The sequence below is a fragment of the Sturnus vulgaris genome, chromosome 3, assembly GCF_052056855.1.
Source record: "Sturnus vulgaris isolate bStuVul1 chromosome 3, bStuVul1.hap1, whole genome shotgun sequence".
Lineage (NCBI taxonomy): Eukaryota > Metazoa > Chordata > Aves > Passeriformes > Sturnidae > Sturnus > Sturnus vulgaris.
Window position 1 is genome coordinate 37183360 of NC_142245.1, and position 24447 is coordinate 37207806.

Here is a 24447-nt window from a genome sequence, read left to right on the forward strand (position 1 = left end):
CAGAAAGGTTAAATACCTATGAGTCTGGACAAAGGGCAGAGCACTGACTCATCACATATTCAACCAGTTGCTGGCAGAACAGGAAGACTGCAAACACAGAGCAACTTTCAAGGGCCAAGATCTACACCTACAAAAATGCAGATAGAAGGGAGTTCTCTTTATAAACTCAGTTTCTAGTGCATTCTTTAAAATGTATATTCGAAGAGATAGGGGATTAGATTCTTTGCATCCTTTATTCATTTTCAAGCATGGAAACGGATTTGAAAGAGATATACACCACATAAATAAGGACAACTCATTAAGACAGCATGCTTGATCATTCACCTTAAGAAAGGCTGAAAATTTTCAATTCTTTTGTTGTGTGGTTTTGGGTTTTTTTCATGCAAGCTGAAACGATCTACAAAGTCCCTCTCCCTATTATTTTTTTTTAAATAAAAGGAAAAAATTCATACTTCTACACTAGAAAGTTCCCATGGTACAGGGTAAGTACTTCATAACAGTTTTTCCTCTTGTCTCCATCCCCACTGTGTTAGTGTGTTGGCACAACGGCAGGATAACAATCACCAGATTTCAAAAACCACTGGAGGGTTTGAGATAGCTTTTAAAAATAAATAAAACTATTTAGATACAGAATAATTTTTTGGTGGATAATTTATAACAGAAATTCATAAATATGATCACAATTTCCTAAAAATCTATACAAATACAAGTAACAGCACTTCCCTTGTAATGCATGGATTTCAAGTAATTACACAAAGCTCCATTAGACAGCCTTTCACATACAAATTACACAAAATTAGACATGTATGCAGGGATAATGTAATGTTTCTGACTACTTAATGGTCCAAAAATAATAAAAGTAATTCAAAAAAAGCTAGTTTTCAGTTTAATTGTCGGGGTGGAATGTACTGTGGGTGGTGGTTGCCTAGCAGCTGCTTTTGCTTTGCTGGCCTGACTTGCTCGGACTGCAGTTTCTAGACGTGTTTTCAATTCAGGAGCAGCTCCCATTACTGTCTTGAAAGCATGTGGGTAAAGTGGACCAATGTGCATTAGATTCTGAAGTGCAAACTCGTGAAGATCCTTAGATGCTGCAGATGCAGAAGCGAAGGCATTTTCATTCAGTAAATAGGAGATCAGGGTGGGAACGAGAAGGGCAAGCAGCTGTACTCCTAAAAATGAAAGAAAATAAAATGTAATTACCATATCAGAGAATGAAACAAAAAAAAAAGGGTAATATTATTTTCAGAACTGACATTAGAAACTGTAATAAAAAAATTATGAAATTAAAAAACAACTGAAATGTAGATAGCTTCCTGTGCTTTGATCATTCCAATCTGTCGTACCAGGACTGGGTTTAAGATCTGTATTACTGTTCATTACAGTTATGCTGATCCTGATGCTTATTTTTGAGATGCTTTTGCACCATCTTATTGCAGATCATTGATGAAAGACTGTAAGATGTAGAGTGCCTACCATATTAAAACACTTTTCAGGCAGACAGAAGTATTATTCAGTTGCATCTGAGTATCTGCCTCCCCAGCTAGCATAACTGAACTGATAATCAGTATGCAACTATTCACAAAGAAGTCAGGGAGAGTTACCTGCTGTTATTTATGTTGCATTGGTCTGGGAGATCCTAATCCAAAAACTAGCAGGGCAGCTATACTTCAGATAGCATGACCTAGTAAGGCCACAGCCCAAAATGGCAAAAGGATCAAGAAAACAAAAAAGGCAGCTAAACTTAAGCAACAAGGCAAATTTTTGTACCTAGAAAGAATGTAAGTATACCTTTGAAATGTGTAACCTAGTAATTGTACATTTTAAGCTCAAATAACTTAAAAATTAATGGTAACTCATTTATCTAAATTGTTTTAGATTCCCAGAGTATTAATTATTTTCCCTTAAAGGTTTTGACTAATTCATACTCATGGGGTGATTGTCTTCAGCCAGCAAAAAATCAGATGTTCTGTTACCTTATTTGGTTCAGTTATTCTCTCATTTTCATTTCACATGTGTTTCAAACAACTGTTCCAGAAGCAGAATGCAGCTCAAGAAATTTCGTATTTTATCAAAAAAGAGGAACTCCGACAAGGAGTGTGTTGCGGAAAAAAAACCACAAAACCCAACCAAAATAAACCTCAAAAAAAAAACCTCAGAAAAAAACCAACTCTACACAAAAACCAATTGTAGTATTTTTACAAGGAACTTTTTCAGCATTTTAAGTCAAATGTCAAAGACAGTAAGTCTTCATAATACACATTGTTTCAGTAAAGAATAACTAACTCAAAGATAAACTGTAAATAATATATTCTATCTAGTGAATCTTTCTTCATCTACAATCAAGATATTCTAACCAGTATAGTTCAATTTCTTGGGCTCTTTAGATAAAACTTGTTGAGCTGGTAGAAGCAACCTCATAAAAGTCTACTAAAATAATTAAAGTTAACAACAAGAAGAAGGTAAATTTAAACAGCATGAAATACAAATTTCCAAACAGAATAAAATATCACTGGTTACTGCAGTTCATGTTTAGATTTTTTTTCTGCAATCACCAGAAATTGAAAGGCTACAGCTTATCATGCTGTATATGCTATGCAAATTCATGTATACAAAAGTTCAAGCACTGGAATTACAAAAGCACGTTGCACACAGTCTATCTGTGACTATGCCATCAAGTTCCCAACTGCAACATTTCTAATGTTCAATATTCTATTTTAGCATTACTAATTTCTCTAGAAAACCTAAATACTTACTATTCTGCTCCTCACCAAGGGCAACCAATGTTTCAAGGACTTTAATTCCTTCCTGGACTGCTAAAAGCTCCAGATTGTTGTTCGGGCGGCTCCTTTCCACAGCTTTCAACTTCTCAACCATGATAGGGGCCAATGAATGAATATATGGAGTTGACAGGGCACGATTGGTGTGTTGGAACACAGAAAGCAGAAGCTGGTAACATTTGGCTTGAACCTAATCAAATCAAGATAAATACATTGTCCTCAAAGTTATTTGTTAGCTCAGGGAATCTAATAAACTCTCTTATCTCTGATAAAAAAAAAGAAAAGACTACTAAATGGGAAGGAAACACACTAAGTAAGAGGAAAGCAGCAACACAGCCAATCTAATAAAGCGGTATTAGCCCAGTGTTCAATAAAAGGAAGGCCAATTAGAAAGAACATGCAGGTAACTAAGTAGTAGTAACAATATAAACTGAGAAAAGAAAGGCATAGTTAATGTCATACAAGTCAGTCACACCAGTTGACAGTGAACTACATCTTCAAGTCTCAGAACTACCAGCTCTAATAGTAGCCTAATCTTCAAAATCGTGATATGCTATTCCAATTCCAGAAGGGCAACACAGCCCATAAAAATGACTCAGAACAAAGTCATCTTATTGTTGTAACAGGAGCCAAGGCTGTAGCCAAAAGTGTCAGGCCTGTCCATCCTTGCTTGTCATTCTCCATTTTGTGCTGGCAGTAGCCTAGGATTATATGCGTAGCCATACTGAGAGCTGATCACAGAACGCTCTCCCTGTTGTTCTTCTATTTTATTTTTTATCCTCTTCCCTTTCTGTGGAAAGCAGAGATTATTAAAGCCACGGTTTGGGAAAATGAGTCACTGATGATCTTGTTCAGATGAGTTTATGAATGCATTTTTTGGGGCATACAAAGCTCTTCCTCCAAAATCCCACACAAATAACCCAGAATTTTTGAAAAGGTGAAGCCTTACAACAAACATGAGGATAAAACATTGCATATGTTTTCTAACTGCACTCAAGTCCAAACAGGATGAGTTATCGAGCACATGCTGAACAGAAATGTTCTAGAGGAAATACTGCTGAACAAAATGATCTGTGAGGAGATCCAGGGATTACTGGAAACATAGATATATAAATTAAAATACTGAATAAAAATCATGGATCATAAATACTACTGGTAAGAAAATATGAGTTATGCAGCTAATATTACTGTTAATTCAATAGTATACAGCTACAGGTTTTCTATACAGTTCAATGTTTAAGGTCTGAAATAATAACACTTCTCATATTATTTGTATGCTTTGTAACAGAGCTCCATAGAAGAACGTTTTTCCTTAATGCCTTACTCACCATCATCTTTGACCTTTTCAACAAATTTTACCTCTCTCTCCATACTGTTACAAATAATTCTCTTCACTTTCTGTCTTTCTTTAAACTTCATTCCTTATTAGCTGTTAAAGATGATTAGATTAGCCTTTGAAATAAGGAGTAGATGCAGCCATATTTCAAAAGAGTTTCATGACTGCATCTGACAGCAGAATTTCATCCAAGCTTTTTTCCTTTGATCGGTGTAATATAAAACTTTTGACTATTGTGCAATCACAGAAGTCTACAAAACCTTCTGAAAGGTAAAATCAGAGCTTCTTCAAAGTATAAGTCACACTCTCATGTAAAACTTGCCCAATAGTGTTGAAACACTCGGGTCTCTTGCCTGACTTATCTTGTTGGAACAAAAGGGAATTGAGCTCACCAGACTTCTGGTTATTACTATACATGATATTTGACCTTTTCATGTGGTAATAGTTTCAAAAATACTCCTGCGTTTCTTTTAAGGCATTAAAAGAAATTTCTTTGGAAGAGTCTTCTTCTTAATCAGTTCAATGCACTTAGCCCAATCATGATCACGCTTTTATTACAAACAGGTGTCTCATTACTGACTGCAACAAGGAGTATTTTACATTTAAAAAGCCAGAATGAGCACACAACAAGTATTACAGAGTATATGCTCTGCACATCGGTGAGAAGAGAGTGGACACCATCTGGCTGCTGTCCAAACTTGCTCTATGTGTTACAAAAATAGTGGTAAGTTCCAGCTGACGGGCAGCCTTCCAGCAGGGTAGTGGGCGATCATGTACTTCTCTCTCACTGTTCATGTGTTTATACAGAGCTGAGAGAGAGTATGACCTAAAAAGTTCTGCTTAATGCAACTGACATTTCCATTCACACAATAGAATTTTAAGTAGCTTTCCATCCAGAGTCAGGCTTCAGAGTCAACTGAATTTAATGTTCATGCTGGAAAACACCTGCCCTGCTATGGAGAATTATCAGTCTAAACAGGATTTTAAATGCCTCACTGTGACCCTAAACACAGCCACATTTTTTGCATGTTTTCCTTCTCAGGAATCTCTGCCGTGTTTGCTTGTGGAAACACCATAGATTTTTCTCCGTAGATCCCACCTGCAGATTTGTAAATCCATTCAAACTGATACATACATGGCTGGAAAAGTTAAGCTTAACCATCCATACTGTGCACTAGCCTGCTTGAACCAAATCAGTCTACAACTTTTTAACTTTTCTCTTCAATGACAAAATAATTCAGAAGGCATTTCAGAAAGGCAAGCCAAAGGGCAAGTGAAATAATGAGACAAATGAATCATGATCTGTAGATGTTCTGATGGTGCCCATTTTTTTTTTCTCACAAACTGAGTTTTGTATGAACATGCAAAATAAGCACAGGTTTTGCACAAACAACTATAAAATTGATCAGAAATGTGGGCTGTAATTTTATCTATGGAAAAAATGTTTTAGTCTGTATTATAAAAGATCAACACTAATGTAAATATGTCACCCCTCTATGGTAACCAACCTTTTAATCTGATAAAACTTCATATACCAAAGACTGGTTTTGCCTTTTAAAAAGCTGAAGTCAAGAACCTGGCACAAGACCATGAACACTTTATCTAGAAGCACTAAGTTGGGTTATTTTGCTCATGAGTTTCAATAATGCACTGTTGAAAATTCTAGTATCTTGACAGCAGTATCTGTCCCTGAAGTAAAGGCATCACAAAACGTTCAGGAAATGTGTTAAATATATCACAATTAATTTCTGCTGGCTGCATATCATTCCCATTCCTATAACATGATCTTACCCAAGGATCAGAAGAATTCAATGCACTTCTAAATCTGTTCATACATCCATTCTGTAAAGACTGCACTCCAATTATTTCAGTGCTTGCTGACCAGAGGAAGAGAGCGATCGCTGTAAGTATGCTTACTTCATCAAGAATAGGTTTAGAGGCTTCTGAAAAACAAAACCAAACATGCTGTTAGCTTATTCCAAAAACACTTTAGCATTTATTTAGTAAAAGCCTGTGAACACAGATAAACTCACAAAGAGGAAATACATGTACTTGAAATTATTTGCAACTGCATTTACTTATTATAGTATCATTGTTGACTGTGATTGACAGAAATCTGAGCAAGTCTATTCTAACAGTTGTTTTAATAAAGCAAGTCAATCTTTCTGAAACTTAAGTATCAAGGAAAACACCATCACCCACACTTTCTTGGACCAAGTCATGCTTTTTGTTTTCATTGTGTAAACAAGAAGAAAAAAGAAATTTTTAGATCCTTTCCCCATTAAAGATCTACTTCACTTTTTAAAATTACTATCTTCAGCTGATACAGCAGAGTAAGAAATAGATATCCAGCATGGCAACAACTTTTACTTAACATGAGGTTTCACAGAACAGACTAGTTGATCTGACAGCCAACTGTCACCAACAGGAACAGTCCTACTTTAACCTTTCCTGCTTTTCAAATAGCAAATAGTATTTGCCATTGTCACAATTTTTTTCCTTGCATAAGCTCTGTCTTCACAGATCTCATTCATGAATTCACAACAGGAACAAAACTGTGTATATCTATATATAAACTATTATATATATAAAAAGCACTGTTCTGCTGGTCTGGTTGGCCACATTGATTCTTCTCTCCCCTGAGAGGCAAAAAGAAACAGCATACAAAAAGTCAGCAAAACAGAAAAACAGTATGACTGCCCTTTACAGATGTCAGCTAGTCACTCAACTGGCTTAGCCACAATGTGAAACCTTACTTCAAAAAACTACTCCAAGCATTTTAAGTGACAATTTTTTCTTACATGATTTAAATTATTTTAAATTTATATTGTTTAAATTTTATTGAATGATGAGGTTTGAAATTGAACGCAGTGGACCTTGCTTAGATTTTTGTGTGTGTGATCTATGACATTTCACAGAAGATTGGAAAGGAAAACATATACTCTTGCAAGGAACCAAGAAAAATTTCTGAAGCCTGCAAAAAGGCCTACAGCCAGTGATGTTTCTGGAAAGAGGGCCTCTGAAATCTCTACAGTAACTAAAGGCTGGAAAACAAGAGCTGATGTGACAAATCAAATTAGAAGTTTGGCTTGGCTAACACAAACCTAGTGATCCTCCCTCTTTGGACATTTCAGAATAATTTGCAATTATCTCCTCATTCCCCATCTCTCACATGAGTAACTCCATTCAAGCCTCTCTTCACTCTCTACAAATGGCTCCTTGGCAATGTAATGGGATGTTTTTCTCACTGACTACCACTATGCAAATGGAAAATCTTTGTCTCTCTTTTGCTAAGACACAGCTAAGACTGGACATCTTTTTCACTTTTTGAAGGGCAAGGGAAAGCACGTATGTGAACCATAAGAGGTGGTCTGCAGTTCTCTGAAGAGACAGTAACCATTGTGCTGGTGAGTAACAGGGACTTTTTGGCCAGGATTTCTTTCTCACCAAAGAAAGTTTTTAACACTGTTGTGAGTATACTACTCCAGAATGAATCTTGCCGCGATTATCTGTGGCTGCCTTCCCACTCATTCACTTTAACACTGACTGTCATTAAGACTAAATTACTTGTGCCAACATAAAACCTGAGAGGCAGGGGCTGCCAGATGTATTGCAAAAGAGAAAACTTCTAACTGGAGGTTATGATCAACACTGTCAAAGAAAACAGACCAAACAAGGACAAATCTGAGGTGGGAATTCCTGAGATGTAACTATTTTGTTAAAGCCAATGTTGTGCTTTTCTTCAATAAAATCCATTAAGCAACTGAGGAGTTTCGCTCATTCAGGTCTTACATTAAGTTATAGGCAGATACCATACTTGCCTTTTCATTACAGAAAACCCATTTTTTAAAAATTTTAATTCCTTACCAGGCTGAGAATCTTCCAAGATAGATGCCAGAGTGCTGCGGATAAGACCTGTCCATTGTTTCTGAGTTTCATCAGTTTTGACTGTTGGAAGAGTAACAATAGTTTTTATGCCTTGAAGAGCTGCAGTGACTGGAGGTGGGACCTGATTATCTGCCGACTTTACTGCTGTTTCTTTCAATACCCTTGTTATCAGAAATAGAATAGTGGGTAAGATTGTCATACACCCTGAAAAAAGAGAAAAAATAAAAGAAAAAATAAAATTTCTAAAGTGCGGTAGATAACCTCTTTGTCTTTCCCAATATGGATGCATATGGTTGGAGAAAAAGGAGATGAGATAAATGGCAATTCAGGTAACAAGTGATATGTGTCCTTCAACATTTTACCACCACATTCATTCATCAGTACTACTAAAGTGTAACACAGGTCACACAAGCCAACAATTGAAATGCTGCTGTCAGTTCAGGAATGATGTTTTAACTGTTAAAGCTTTGTCCTACATGGTCTGTGATACACGGTATGTCCGCCAGATTGCTAAGTACCTTAAAAAAAATATCTACATATCACTGGGGTCCTATAAACAGCAAAAAAAAAGAGCTCTGGAAACAAGTATCCAAAGTATCCAAAGTAAGTAACTGCACTTTCCAAGAAAGGTGGTATGGGGTACAAGCAAAGTAAGGAAGCTGTTAGGGCGTCTCAAATCCTGGACAAAGGCTGTAGGAGTTTCAATAACACACTTTAAGCCCCTACAGGACTGAAAGAGAAGGCATGCACCTAAACCTCAGGTTTCAAGTACCTCAGGCAGGCAAAATCAATCTATACATCACTTCAGGCAGTCAAGCCTCTTTCATGCTTCATTTTCCCACATCTGTGGAAACACAAATCCTGCCATTTTCCTACTTCTGGGAATGCTGTGAGGATAAATACATGAAGTAGAACAATTATGACAGGAAGGGGCTGCTCTTTAAACTAACAGTAGTTTCTGAGCTACTTGCAGTGGCCACTTGCTAAGTATTGTGAGTAACACCCTCACTCCAGACAACACAGAAGTAATACTGTTACTCTGCCTTTGTTGGCTTTTTGCCCACCCTCTTTCTCATCACCCTCTCAAAAAATCAGGAATCAAATAAAAACAGGGCATGACTCCAACTCCAAATCTATTGTTCCTTAAAGAAGTGCAGGACACAAATTCACAAATTTCTGCTTGAAGACAGGCCATACTGTCTTTTGAGCATCACTTTGTCCAAATATGTTATTTGCAGTGCACCTCATTAGGAGACAAATGTTAAAATGTCTTATCTAAATGACGGGGTGAAACTTCCCAAAGATTCTTGAGACAACAGTTAAGCAATTTGCCCTCCAAAAAGCAAAAGTCAAAGAGCACAGCTTCCCATGTAATTGTGTCCTTTACCCAAGAACTTCACTCAGTGCAATTATCCCAGCTTACACATATCCTTTGTGACAGTCTTCCTGGGCAGAAGAAAGCTCCATTTAGTTTATAATCACATTGAGAATGACTGACAGCCAACGGCTGCAAGCCCAAGTGTACCACAGATGAATTGTGCTGTTTTTCCCTCAGTAGGATTGTCTTTTCATACAGCTGCTGCTTTTCATGAACTTTTCAGGAATTTAATTATCTCCAAAATGTCTGTGTTCTTTAACAACATGATTTAAATTACCCAAAAGGTTTCAAAAGTATGAAAAAAGGGGAAAAAAGCCAACAAAAAAATCAGATTGGTACAGAGCCAATTTCCACAGCAAATTTGCAGCACACATGCAAACCTAAAATCAAATTTCCTTTATGTTGCTCACTGGAAAAGCATGAATTTTTATTTAGTTAATCACCTAAATATACTTATTAATAGATGGCCCTTAAAGCATGCCTAGCAATATATTTACAGTTTGTTTTTGGCATCATATCCTCACTGTGCTACCACTCAGACATACTCTGTTACAATGCCTTACCTGCTGGAGAACACAGGGAAGGCAGGTCAGACAGAATATTAACAGTGGCAGCCACAAGACGAGCACTTTCCTCAGAGAGGTGGGATTTTGCAGCAACGTGACTTGGAGAATCCAACACTTTTGAACTGAGATGGGGCATGTGCCGTACCAGGATAAACATGAGCAATTCCATGGCTGCAAAGACGAGAGATTTTCCAGGCACAAGACCACCACTCTCACCTCCCTCTCCTAAAGCAAGAGGATTTTCTTTTTCCTCATTCTCATCTTCATCTGAAAAAGGAAAGAAATGTCTGAGGAGACAGTTAAGATCCCATACCAAAGATTACATGACACACTCTTCACAAAGAAGTGAAAAATAAAGAAGAAAAAGTTGCTTTACAGTAAGATAGGATAAACATGGCTAACGTCAGATTAAATGTTTTAGTTAGAATGACTTAAAGGGGTTTAACATGCCTTAGAAGTATTGTGATTGCAACAATACTTACTAAAAATTATTCTAGAACTAGAAAACAAATGTAGTCTTGCACAAAATAAAACTACAGTTAATTATTTTGCTTCTCTTAAAACTAATCATAAAATTATCAGCAAGCAATGCCAGATAAACAGCAAGGACAACTTTTTTTAAAATTTAATAGCTATTAATTAAATATTCCACTCTGACAAAATCTTATTCTAGCCTAAATTGATTATGAAATAAGAGAACAGAAAAACACTGTAGGATTCTATTTCCAAGTTCATTATTTGAGTGTATTCAGTTTAAAAAGTCTCTCTTTTGATGGCAGCTTGGCCAGCTGCAGTCTTTCCTTCTCCCATTAAACAGCAACAGAGATTCAGTAAGTCAAAGCTGGCCTGAACTACTCTTATAGAGCTCCTATGAATTTAAATGATTGCTACTGTTATCACATTCATCAATCTGAAAAAAGCAGCTTACTGGGCTGACAGTAAACAATTCCATTAATTCATATGAAGGAACAGAGCCTGCATTTTCAGTTCTGCTGGTTCCTCAAGTTCCAGCAAAATCTTCTCCCTGGTTTTACGTGAAAAACGGGCAAAAGCTATCAGTTGGGGTTTTTTTTTATCAACAGTACATTGTGCCAGATTAAGACAGTAATTTTCCTTAATAAGAGAATATTCTCTGGGGTTTGCTTCACTTCTTTCAGGTTACAGAAAATCTGGCAGACCTACCTAACTTAACCAGGTATTGAACTATTTGCCAGGTTGCCTCTTGGAAACTAATTTACCTAGCAAAGATGGAAACAGTACATCTAATAAGAAATTTTAAAAGAAATGGTAAAGAGACGATTGAACAGGGAGACTCTCTTAAAAGCAAGAGGTCACTAGAAGTACCTCAGAAAGTAGCTTTCAGACTGCTGGTCAAGTTTTGAGTATCTCCAAGCATAGAGATACCACATCCCTGGGCATCTGTTCTACTGCTTCACCACTCCCACAGTGACTAATCTTTTCCTTGTATCCCATCTGGATTTCCATTGCTGCAGTTTGTGTCTATTACATCTTGTCCTTCCAGCACATGCCTTTCAGAAGACTCTGGATTGGCCTTGTCTTTAAATCCCCTCTAAAAAGGGAGATTGGTATTATATCCCATATTAGCCCCCTCTTCTGCAGACTAAGTAAGTTCAGCTCTCTCAGCCTCTCCTCACGGGTAACACACTTCACCTGCCTAAACAGCTAAGCAGATTTCCATGGAACTTCCTTCATGCTTGTTAACATCTGCCTTACTCAGAATGAGGAGGAAGGGCAAAGAAAAGTGGACACTACTCCAGATTAATCTCCATAACCCTATCCTTAATCCACTGGTCATGCTTTTCTAGCACAGCCTAATAACAGAGTCATCAACATTGCAAAGGTTTCATGCCAGAGACTCACACACACAGGTCCTCATCTGGCAAATCTGCTATCCAACCTGTCAGTCCATCAGCCTATACCAAGGCACATTCCATCCCAAATGCATGATTTTGCATTTGTTTTTGCTCAACTTCAGCAGGTTCTCAGACCTGCAGTTCCAAACTCCCCTAAAAGGCAGCACCACCCTCCAGCACACTCACCACTTGCCCAATTTGGTATCATCCACAGATTTGCTGAGAGTACATTCCCTCCTATCTGTCCCATATGCTTAACAGAAGCAGGCCCAATAGTGATCTCTAAAGAACACCAGCTGAAATCAGCAGCCAGTCACACTTGAATCACTAAACTCCATTGAAGTGCAGCAGTCCAATAAATTATTCTCCTACTTTTCAGTCCTCATCACTCCAACTTGGCAATGATATTGTAGAGTACTGGGTCAAAAGCCTTGCAGAAGTCTCAGTAAACAATATCCATCACTCCACCTCCAAAGCCAATTATTTCATCACCAGAGTGATGATGCATTAATTGCCCTCAGTAAGTCTGTGCTATTTCAAATCACATTCTTCTACTTCATGTACTGAGAAGTGGTTTTAAAACAAATTCACTCAAAAACCTTTCAACAAGCACAGCAGGCTTACTGGCAAGTTCTCTCAAACCCCACCTCACGTCTTACTCAAAGTTAGTCACAGCATCTCATTTTTGCCATTCATTGGAAAGCTTTCTTGAGCACCACAGCTTTTCAAAGATGATTGCAACAAACTTAGCACATCATCAGCCAGCTCTCTCAGATGCATCCCATCTGGTTCCAGGGTATGGCCAGCTATTTTGTGAGCAGTCCCTAACTGGATGCTCACCTGCTGTAGTTAGCATTGCTCTCCCCTAGGCTTGCTCCTACACAGGAGGAGTATGCAAAGAAGGTAATAGTGCCTTAGTGTGTTTTGTCATTAGATCACCCAATCCATTCAGCAGCAGGTCCAAATTTCCTCTGCTGGCAACAGATCTATAAAAGTTGTTACACTGGACGTTCATCATCAGTCTCGGCTCCACCTAAATTCTGCTTTCCCAGTTCCGCTCCTCCATACCCAGGAAGTCTTCAGTAGTCTTCCTTGGCACCTTGTCCCCATTTCAAACATCCATACACTTCCATGTCACATTTGAGCTTGGTCAGAAGTTCCTGTCCAGCCAAGTCAGCCTCCTGCCATGATCATTGTGAATGAGCTTTACTTTGTCACCAGAAATGAACAACCCCTCTTTTCTTCGCCATTCTGGGAAGCTTACCACAAGATCTCATCTACAAGCTCCCTGTACAAGACAAAGCATGCCAAATCAGGCCAAAGTTTTTGCTCTGCTACTCATTTTCTTTCTTTCCCTTGAAATTATGACCTCCACTATCACATAGCTGGTACAGCCAGAACTACCATTAACCTTCGTAACCATTTCTTCTGTATAAGTACAGAGCAAATCCACTGAGCCCCACCCTTATTTGGACAATCCAGCATCTGGACTGAGAAAGTCTGTGCTTCATACACTTCTGAGTTGTAGCTTCCAGCACATAATTGGATGGTAAAAGTCTCTCATGAGGCTCCCATAGCTTGACTGGAATGCTTTTTTGGGTTGGTTTAACATGGCTTCATTCACCTCCCCTTCTCGATTGGGTAGCCTGGGGCTCCTGACTGGTACCACCCTTCACTTCCTTTCAGTGTTATCAGTTCTGATCTGTCAAAGTAGGACAGCTGGCTCCTCTTCTCTTGCCAGATCTCTACAGTGTTTTCCAACTGGATATCTGGAGATACAGCCTTTTGTTGCTGGAAGTCACAGTATTGCAGCCGCCACCTTCATAGAAACATCATCCTCCGAGGCCATATTCCAGCATAGCCTATGGCTATCTGTCTGAGAAACATGGGACTTCAGCTCCTGTATGTGCAGTACCTCTCTGAAGAACATTTCATTCCTTCCTTTACCTGACACCACAGAGTGTGCTCACCTTCACAAGCATTTACTTCAGGTCTCACAGGTGAGACCAATGTCATTTCCAGCCCTGGCTGCACAGATAAGCCTCTGGAGCACAGGCACATCAACATTTTCATCTGAATTTCAAACCTGGTCATTAGACTTCTGATGTAGCAGAGGTGATTGTCCCTCAGTCAGCAGACTGTGTTGTTGTATGTCACTGCCATCATTATGCTGACTCCAGCAGTCCTGTACAGTCTTGAGCAGCACTTCTGGGCAGCATGAGCATATGCCTTTCCATGCCAACTGCTTTGCTCCTGTTGCACACCCTGTTCCCAGAGCTCCTGGCAGCTGACACACCCTGAGTGCCCTGAATTCGTTCACTGAATGTCAGTGAAGTAACAACCCAGGTGCAGGCTGCTCCACTTCCTGGCAAGATCTCCTGGGCAGGCAACTTTTCATACTGGTTTCAGGAGTAGTTTACTCACCTCATGAATGTCAGTTGTGCCAGGGACACACCGCAATACCCTACACTGGTGGCTAAACCATTAAACTTCAGAAAAAATGGTAAAATGAAGTGCTAAGGAGGCAGCCAGTAGAGAAACATCAGGGAAACTGAGCAAGGTATTAATGATGATGTGCTGAGTATAATTTGCAACACTTTTACTCCAGAAAAATGAATGAAAATCATGACATGAAATAAAAATTATCTGAGGTAGAAAAAATACACCTTACAGGAGTCAAGAAATCAGCAGGTACCTATGAACACCATGAAAATTATCTGTGGAATACACAGCATTTTCCTCCTCAGTGTAACCACACCCTGATGCAACTGAGCTCCCTTCCCAATATGAAAACTTGTTGCTTATTTATTCTGCAAAGTAAGCCGTGTTTTCAGAATCTTACTTAGTGTGTTCCTTTTTTCCTGCAAATAATCTTGAGCTGCTCTTACTATCTGCTGGACAACTCCTGTAACCAGTAGCTGGACTGAAGGAGGATCCCAGGTCAGGAGAAGTCGGTGAAGCACACTCAAGAGTTCAACACCAAGGAGCTGCAGTGAAACAAAATACATAGAAAAACAATAATTAGAATGAAACAATTCCTAATTGTTGTGTCAGTTGCTTATGATGAACCAATACTTTTCTCACACAAAAAATAACTACAGCTCTTGTAATCATCATAGATGAAAGACCAAGACATAGAAAAAGCTGATTGTTACAACATGCTCATACATTACCTGATCTTCTGCAATATGGATCCTGGCACAAGGGGAATCCAATAAAGTATGCAGTGCTTGTAAGCAAGATGTAACATGCTCTACAGGCTCTTCAGGTCTTGGGGAACACAGAAACTGTATACTAACACCTGAAAAGAGCAATAATCAAAAAGAATGTTCAGACCATCATAAAATCAAGTTTTCTTTTAAAAGTTTTTAAGTATAGCAGGTTTTTAACAAGTTTAGAAAGATAGCTGTTTTTCTCAATTCTTCCTTTCAATTAAAAGAGAGTCTATGCAGATGAACTGTATTTGCTTCCTCTTCTGCATCATGTCTTCCCCAAAATTTGGCAGGATAAATAATACACAGCTACAACAAGCAATTTAAGATTACTGAACAGAAATCCATACTTTGTTCTAAAGATCTGTAAGTGATATGAATCCTTCAGTTGCAACTGAGTTTCATTTTCTTGAACTCCTTTAAGTGTAAAGACAAATGAAATGAAGCTCCAAAAATCATGCAATGTACATTTTATACATATGGCACTTAATTCCAGATTTAAATGTCTGTATCTCAGTAAACTGCTGGCATTCCTCAGAATGAGATTACATCCACCTCTTAAAGCTGAAAGCTGTTAGGTAACAACAAAGGGAAATAATGAATGCTACTCATAGATGAAATACTGATGCAAAAGCTACTCCATGTGACTTGCCAAATATCAGTCTCTACTAAGCAGTGTTTTTATAGGGGTGTGTATTTTAATTAACCTTTCAGCTTTTCCATCTTTGAAGCATAACATTTTGTATCATCTGTATTATACTACAGTGTAGAACAGTTCTTACTCATTTTATTCAATTACATAAATCACAATAATCACACTGACAAATATCCTGTTAAAGCTACAACAAACACAGAAGACAGAGAGATAAGAGGGAGGATGAGACAGAGATTTTCAAAACTTTACTGTCCAGACATGTAATGAATTTTAAACTTCACAGATTTCAAGCAAAGTATATTTTCTCATTTTCATAGCATTTCATACCATAACGTGCTGCTACTGAATTCTAAACTTGTAACTCTTACCCAAAATTAAGTGCATTCGATCTTTGTTTATCTCTGGCAAAGATTTAGTGGTAGGCGGAGTTCCAGGTGTCTGGTTTAGCATAATGGATGTGGCACGTTTTTGAGAATTGGGCATTGCTGCAGCAGTCTCTTCTGTTGACTCTGACACATTAAATCCTGTACTGTTTAGCCAAAGTGCCACTGCATGTAGTATGGGAGCCCAGGAGTTTCGGTAATGCAGTCTAGCTGTGTCAATTGTTTCTGGAGTGTAAAATGCTCCTCCTGTTAAATTAACAAAGCAAGGGTAAATTCTGAAATTCTCTGCAAGATAAAAAGCATGCACTCTAAATTTATTAGTATATTTATTCTGGGTGTGCTTGATCACAAACATAATCAGGCATAATACCTGTTAGAGGCAGTACATTCCAATTCTCCTTCTGTAGTAGCAATATCAGTATCTCTCATGAGAAAGTGCACTGGCCTCAATAAAGCAGTAAGCACAGAGCAAGAAAGGCAGGCACAGTTATCAGGTCTTGCAGCATTTTTCACATAGAGCATTCACTCTTAATTCAGTAAAATACTGTAAAACAGTGTCTGCTCTAATCTCAGGAGCTATGTTTTTCATAAAAGCAAAATTTTTTGCATTTGATACCAAAGTATTAGAGATGAAGTACTCTTAATTCTACAAAGACATGGTTTTAATAATCTTATTTGATATGAATAAAGAGTATATTCATTGCAAATTGAAGGTAAAAAGATTCAACGTTAGAAAATATTGTTATTACATGCTCAGGCAGAATTTATCACTTGCATAAAAAACATGCATGCCAAACAATTTATAAAATAATTCTGAATGTCCAGCTACAGTTTTCTTTCTGTTTTGCAGAACACAGTAAGAAATTTCAGTGCATACCATCTGGTGGAAGCTGGGTAGCAAACTCAGCTGGTAAAGTCAAAAGGGCGTAATCTTTCAGCGCGGCCAACCAGAGACGGCTCAGTGTAGGCAGTTCAGGTTGTACAAGTGTTATCAAACTGTCTGGTGGCAACTCATCCACAGTACCAAAGTCATCCTCATCATCCTCTGTGCTCTTTGAAACACACTTGGGTTTGGTTTCTGCCTCTTTCTTAATTTTCATGGCAACAACATACACCTAGAAGTAAAACATGTCAAAGTATGTGCTGTGAGATTCTAACAAGAAAGGAAAGCAGCAGCCTTTCCCACGTGAATGTAACAGATTCCACAGATGAAATTCACCAGAAAATCACTGGAAAAAAAGAGATTCTCAATACAACTCCATTTTATTTAAATCCTTTCTTCTATTTCTATCGGTAGATATATAATGTTTAAGTTCATAAATGGGACTTTCCTGAAACAATCTAGCCACACACTTTCTTCCTAAAAATTTGGCAGTGTTAACTAACTAGTTAGTTAACTAGTTAACGAACTCCAATATTTTCCCAGAATATATTTTAAGGTTGTTTGATTTTTAGGGTGTTTTGTTTTCTTATTTGTGGAGGTTTTTTTCAAGTTTAAGAGCAGTAAGATGGGAAGAAATTCAAATATGATAGGGTATGAGGATGTATTTTTATACAAAAAAGTGCAGCAAAACAAAGAACAATCAAGCCTCACTGTAAATATGGCTCAACAGAATGGCAGAGAAAGATCCTGAGTTTAAAACCTCCCTGGAGCAGAACTGCAAGAGGTTAGGAGGAAGGCATGTACAGCCAGTATGAGGTGTGAGGCTGCTATTACACTGTAAAATGTTTCCAAACTTCTGCAGATTTCATGGTCATTGTTTACCTCAGCCCACGCTTTCAGCACAGCGAGTTTTTCCATAGTAGTGGCACTCTCTCGGTAAAGCTGGCTAGAAGATCCCTTTCCTGCTTGCACTTTATCCAGGGAAGAGACAAGAAGGTTGTGAACTCGGCGAAGATCATTCAGGTCACTTACAACCCCACTTCCTATCCAAGTGCTACATACCTGGACAACAAAGTTTAGAATCATTCTAAACTAGAAAAAAAAACCCAACAACCTTATAAATGAAAAAAAAATAAATTAATAAGAAAACCAAATTTAAAACAACCACCAGGAAAACTTAGCCACTGTCTTCCTGCTTAAGACAAATAAATCAGGTTTTCCTTTTTTTTTTCTCCCCACCCATGAAAACAGAATTGCTCACGTGAGTGGTTATAAGGGCTATATGTGCAACGCATATTAAAAAGGAATTTAAGAGACACAGAAAATATTTTTTTAATTTTTCAATCCTCCATAAATAGGTTACACCATTTTTTTTTATTCTGTTCCCAAGTGTCTGGTCAAATCATACAGGTCACTGCATCCTCTATGAAGAATATACTGGACAGCAATCAACAATAGTCGATCTTTAAAACCCTTCATATCTCAAATCAATATATAAGGCTCCATTCTACTGGGAAGCTTTCGAATTATTAATGTCAAGAAAACACCTAGAAATTATTTGAAAGATTGAGGTATGATTTGGAAGCCACAGTTCTATATCTAGAACAATCTGTCCACAATGGTGGACAGACAGTTGGGTGTCTCTCAACTTTTCATTTGAATTAAATGGATCCAAACAGATACTTAAAATAACAAACATCACACAGATTGGCTACTCCTGACTAATTCTACATATTGGCACTCATCCTCTGAAACACATTCATGCCAGACATAATGCAGGCAACAGAAGAATTCTGGTGCAGCTGCTTTTCTACAAAGAGAAAAAGGGACAAATTCTTTCAGAAGACCTGCTCTTATTCTGGAGATTATTCTACAAAGATGAGGATCAGAAGCAAGAACTCAAGCAGTTCAGGTTTTACAAACTCTTTTTTCAAGGCATTTTTGACCTATTTCCAATTTATTTATTTTGCTTTTAGAGAACCAATTCCATGAAATCCTTTGGGGAAGGAATTCTCCCATGATTTGGAATGATGAACATATTTAAAAAACTTAAACACTGGAAGTGTCCCAAGCAGGTACAGGACAAAGCTGTTGAAAACTTCTGATAAAACTATTATTCATTCACAGTAGGAATAAGACCAGCCTCAATCCAGCTGCTGAGCAAGTCAACATCTGTTTCACTAATGACATAAAACTGTAACAACATCCAACTCCTTCAGGGAAGCTCATCTCTGTCCATGTAACTTCTCGAGAGAGTTAAACATGCAAATCTAATCTCCAGCCATTTGATCCTGTAAGTGCACACATCTTTGAACACAGCTTTGAAATTCGTTGAACAGAGATTTTGACAAGTTGTAAGAATGTTAAATGTTTTCACACAAACTGCCTCTTCATTTAGTTTTAAGCGCACAGAAATATTCTGTAAATCAGGATGAACATATTTTTTCCTACATGTAGATACCAAGTTATGCTCTAATTGATCTATCCTTGCAAGTTTTGCTGAAAATTAAGAGTGTAAAAGAACAACACAAAATCACACTCACTCCTGATGACCCAAATTTACTAAACAGAACTCAGAAACAGAGTTATCGTTTTAAAACTTATGTTTGCATAGCTAACAGAACTGCTGCTTTAAACCACAGTAGTTTCTTTAGCTGTGAAACTACAGCTATGTTGCTGATAGTTGATTTAAATTGCAGTACACAAGATCACATACAAGAAAACAATCCCACATACATGCAAAAAAAAAATCTTTTAGCAAACTTTCAATGACAAGTTGTTAGTATGACTATAATGAGAATGCTCAGATCTTCTAAATTCTAAAACAGAGCATTAAACTGAATGGAATTTTAGTGTTTAAAGGTAAATTATCAGTAATACAAATATTAGGTCAGACTGAAGGACAATAAAGAACTTCTACTGGTCTCACTAAGCAAAGGGTTTTTTTTCCCCTTTGTTTTTCTTCTTTTTTCTTGCAAGATTGACATGAAGACATATTTCCAGATACATTTTTTGATGTAGCTCCCTAAAAGGACTTCACATCTGAGGAACAAAATATATTACTAGGAAACTCAAAAAATGTTGCAAAAACATCACAGCTTAAGTTTACAACATCTTCTAGGTATTTGATGCTACTTCTCTTTTGCATCCTCCTTTCAAAGAGAAGGAAGATTAGTTTTGCTTATAGTATGTGAACATTTTCCACTGTACCTGACAGGCCTTTGCAGTTATATCGGATGGTGTATCTTGGGAAAAAGCTGGCCTCAGAGCAGCTCCAACCTGTTGATAGGAAAAAAAGTTAAAAATCCCACTACAATAACAGGGACACAGTGTTGCTTATCTCACCTTGTTTAAGGCTCAAGGGCAAGCATAGAACAAGCAAGACAAGATTGCCAAATTTGGCATTGTAGTTACAACCCAAAATTATCCTTGCTGTCTAGCAAACACTTACAATAGCACTCTTTAAACAACAACAACAAAGTCTTAAACTACATTTTTTTCTGTTTGCCCATTGCCTTTTTAAGCCTCAACTACCTTTGTGAAATAGGTGGTATTATCTTCCCTCTATTCATGAGTATCCTTTTAATCGTTACAGTATTACAGGTGCAACTTCTGCTAAGGATCAATAAGCCAATGACAATTTGATGTCAAAGGAACAGCAATGTGAAATTAAATGTTTATGGCTGGATTTGTATCAAGTCCACAAATTGACAAATACTGACTGAAAAATGCCTTTTAGGCAGTTGGTGTATGGCAATATTTTTCTGAAATAAAAAGAACCAAGTCCAAGAGAAAGAAGCAACGATTACAGCACTACAGAAGGAAGAAGAAAAAGGCAAGAAGTGAAAAGGATGAAAGCCTGCCTTTAAAAAGTATTTGGAAAGTTCCTGAAGACAGAGTGAATACAAAAGGGGTGAAAGAGTTAAGCTATGCAACTAAAAAAGCATAATAATATCCCCAAATAAATCTTTAATTTCCCACTTCCCAGTGATATACCTTTGTAGTTTTCATTTAAACAGAAGTATATTCACTAATTCCCAAGAAAAGATTCATTAGACTAAATCTAGAACTGAGTGAACAATATTTTCCAGTTCTTAGTTCTACAAACTAAAAATCTCTTTTGACAAAAATTAAATGTAACTTATAGTATTTGGTTTCAAGCTACTGTATTTTATCAGTTACTAAACTACAATAAATAGAACGAGATACAAAAAGAAAAATTGAAGAGGTAAGAGTCTCTATAGCACATTTTCACACACAAAAATATCTCCTCACAGCTTTTTTGAAATTACAAAATGTTCTCAAAGCCAATACTGGCATAAACACACAATTTCCTGAACTTATGAAGGAGGTCTCACATTCGCCTGATACTGCTCCAGTATCACATGGCCTGGAAACTCTGGCTCGGGAACGGATGCAAATTTCTTGATAATGTCCTCGAGAGCTTGCAGCCCCGCCATCCGCAGCTGGTTGCTGTGGTCAGTGGCAGCCATGAATGCCATTCGGATAAGGTCAGACAGATGGAGCACTAAGAAGTCATCTTAGAACAAAACAGAAAGAATTATTTAGTAACTTAAAAGGTAGCTAACATGATGAATACTTGCAACATTTTCCCTACTGACACACGTGAATTTGTTTTCAAAGGTCCAAATTTAATGCATGGAAGAAGCAGCAAAGAATGTAACATAGCTTGCTTTCTTGTTTTCCACTTCCCCGCCTCCCTCCAAAGTGTTTCTATGACTTTTATTCCTAAGACAACCTTAAAAATTGATCAGAAATTGTGCAGAATGAAGTATGTAAATGCGACTAAGTAGCTTAGAATATATTAAAACATTTAGTAAAGCTAATTTGAATAATCCCCCAAACATACAGAAAATCTTTCAAGGCAATTCCTGCTCGAGTCCTATGCTTACAGTGACCCCTGCTGATGTCAAGCTTAAACACCTATAACTGAGTATGCCCCTAGTTCTGCTCCCAAAAAACACATCTGAGGCTGTAAGCATGCAGATGAGAAAAATACATAGCTCAGTAACATTTCTGAAAGGATTATTCTTCTCTATGTATTAATTTTATTTCTTTTCTTACTCTCTATTTGAAATTACCAGGTGTTTTACAACTAATACGAAAATAAATTATTTAACAACATCCGCTGTGACTAATGAAAACCACAAATTGCCTAAGCTACTTTCAAGTCTCAAAGCAAAAAAGGAAAACATGTTTGTGGCTGAAACTTTTCAGAGGCATATTAGTAAAGGAAGACTGAAAATCACTTACAAACTACAGTGATAGTCTGCACTTACTTTTTCAGACCATCAGAGACAATAGTAAAATTCGAGTATTTCAGAAGCTGCATTTAGGAGTGGCAGAAGTCTGCTGAGTTTTCCTTTTTACAATGATACCAAACACATCACAGTTCACTTTAAATAAATAGATAAAATTCTCCAGATTGATATGCAATTCTCTGCAGGACCTTATAAGCAGCAGTTATTTCATTATTTTCTTTGTAATACAATGCCATGACAAAATAAACTACCCTGAAATTGTTCCTTCCTACTCTTCGAGGCCTTGGCCTCAAATCAAATAAAAAAACCAGATTCTCACAAAAGCAATGCACAGTGCTGGAACCAAGGTGCACTAAAGCAACACAGGCAAAGACCTGCATCATAACACCCTGAACAACACAGACACCAAAATCCATTAATGTCACACATTCTAGGATGCTCAGAATATTCATCCTACATACACAAAGTCCTCATGAGCACTACGCAGGTGAGCCCAAACAACCACAAACATGGACAACTCAAGGACAAACACCTCACACTATCTGAAAAACATTTCTTCTGAAAACTACTGTGTCATCCAGGACCTCTCGATTTTGATCCTCTAACTAATTAAACTACCTTTGGAAAATGAGCTTGAAAACGAAGACTTACCACTCTCATGGATACCAAAAGAACAAACTTTAAAAAGTCCATGTCTCTTTGTAACTCCCTCCCACATCCCCCTCTCTCTGCAACCAATGCCATAGCAACAATTACCTAGCTTGATCCCTTCTTTTTTTCCTCTTCTAGCATCTCTTCAGATTGGAGATACTAAAATAATCTCAAGTTTAATTCCTTGCTGTCATTACATTAAACTCTGAAAACACTCTCAGCTTGCCCTTAGCTAAAAGTTTATTGCCTCTGTTTCAGAATTGAGAAAAGCTTTGCATCTCTAAGGTTTTTTTTTTCCCTAAGCAGACCAGTCTTTCAGAACTGGTACATTCCAGAAAACCTCATTCTTTGTGCTCATGGTACTGTAACTATAGTGGTTATAAAGACACGGTTTTATTGACTTTTGCTAGGCATTTCCTTCGATTTTAATAATTTGAATGAAAGAGTAAGTGCTTATTTTTTTTTCTTGGTTGTGTAATCTTAAGCTGTAAAGAAGTGTCAAAATTAAAAAAAAAAAAATTAAGAACGAAATCAAAGCACACAATTACTTTTTGGATTTTTAAGCCTGGCTGAACGAGCCAGTGCCAGGTCAAAGTGTGCTTTGTTGGCATTCTCACACAGCATGATAACTCGGCACAGACAGTCTGCTGCAAACACTCGAGTGGCCCAGCGAGGTGCTACAGAAGGCTTGGACTTGTCCTCTTCACCCAAGGTGGTAAACATTGTGTCATCATCCATCTCATCCTTCTTCTCCAACTCCTCATCCTTCCCTCCTCCCAAGGGAGCTGCAGTGCTCATGTCTGACAGGGAACAATTAAAAGGAAGAAAAACATGCCACTGTTAAAATCCACAGAAGGCAGGTAAGGACATGAGTTCAAGTCTTTCCTTATACTGAGATTCAGAACAGACTAATTCTTCCGTAGAAACATTTAACAAATGTCCAAAAGCAAGAGCATATCATTAAAATAAATGGTTTTCACCTCTGTTCTGGGTTAAATTACCCTTTATTTGTCTTACATGATATGAGATAAATTCCTATAACATTAATTCTCTACAGTTACCAACCATAGATGAATCCCGTATCTAAACTGCCCAGCTTTGTAAATTAACCCATTAAATTGCCAATACAAGATAAGGCTCAGAAGTAAAAGAATTATCAGGCTCAGAATAAAAGAATCAGCTTAGCTTTGAATTATTCAGCTCCCATTTCAAGTGGAAGACAAAAAGCAAGTTAAGCTGAAACAAAATTACAAAGCTCCATGTCATGGGACAGCTATGCAGCCAAGCAAGCCACTGATAGCACCAAAAAATGTGATTAACATCGAAAAAAATTCTTTTCTCTAGGTGTAGGTTTGAGATTTCATTTCAGAAAACAAAAGTTATTTCAGAAATCACATAAAAAACCAAAAGCCAAACATTGACCAAAAAACCCTCATCAAACATGCACATATACTAACTATTGCTATTAAGAAAATAAAACGTAAATCCTCAATGACAAAATTAGCAAAATGCTAAAATACTGACAAAAATTACTCCAGCAATAATTAGAGGAGAATTAAAGG

The 24447-nt window shown here is 37.5% G+C and overlaps 1 protein-coding gene across 1 annotated transcript in view; it reads right to left on the bottom strand.

The window, feature by feature from the left end:
* Nucleotides 1-214: 214 nt before the first annotated feature.
* HEATR5B (HEAT repeat containing 5B) overlaps nt 215-24447 on the bottom strand; it is a 55697-nt gene continuing 31464 nt past the window's right edge. Inside the window, exons 24-36 of the mRNA XM_014876675.2 lie at nt 23434-23685; nt 21311-21492; nt 20163-20231; nt 17835-18014; nt 16947-17184; nt 16055-16315; nt 14993-15120; nt 14662-14806; nt 9943-10212; nt 7981-8205; nt 5905-6056; nt 2754-2967; nt 215-1169 (exon numbers count right to left, since the gene is read on the bottom strand). Coding sequence (XP_014732161.1) covers nt 865-1169; nt 2754-2967; nt 5905-6056; nt 7981-8205; nt 9943-10212; nt 14662-14806; nt 14993-15120; nt 16055-16315; nt 16947-17184; nt 17835-18014; nt 20163-20231; nt 21311-21492; nt 23434-23685 — 2621 coding nt within the window. The 3' untranslated portion in view covers nt 215-864. The remainder of the gene's footprint in view (nt 1170-2753; nt 2968-5904; nt 6057-7980; nt 8206-9942; nt 10213-14661; nt 14807-14992; nt 15121-16054; nt 16316-16946; nt 17185-17834; nt 18015-20162; nt 20232-21310; nt 21493-23433; nt 23686-24447) is intronic.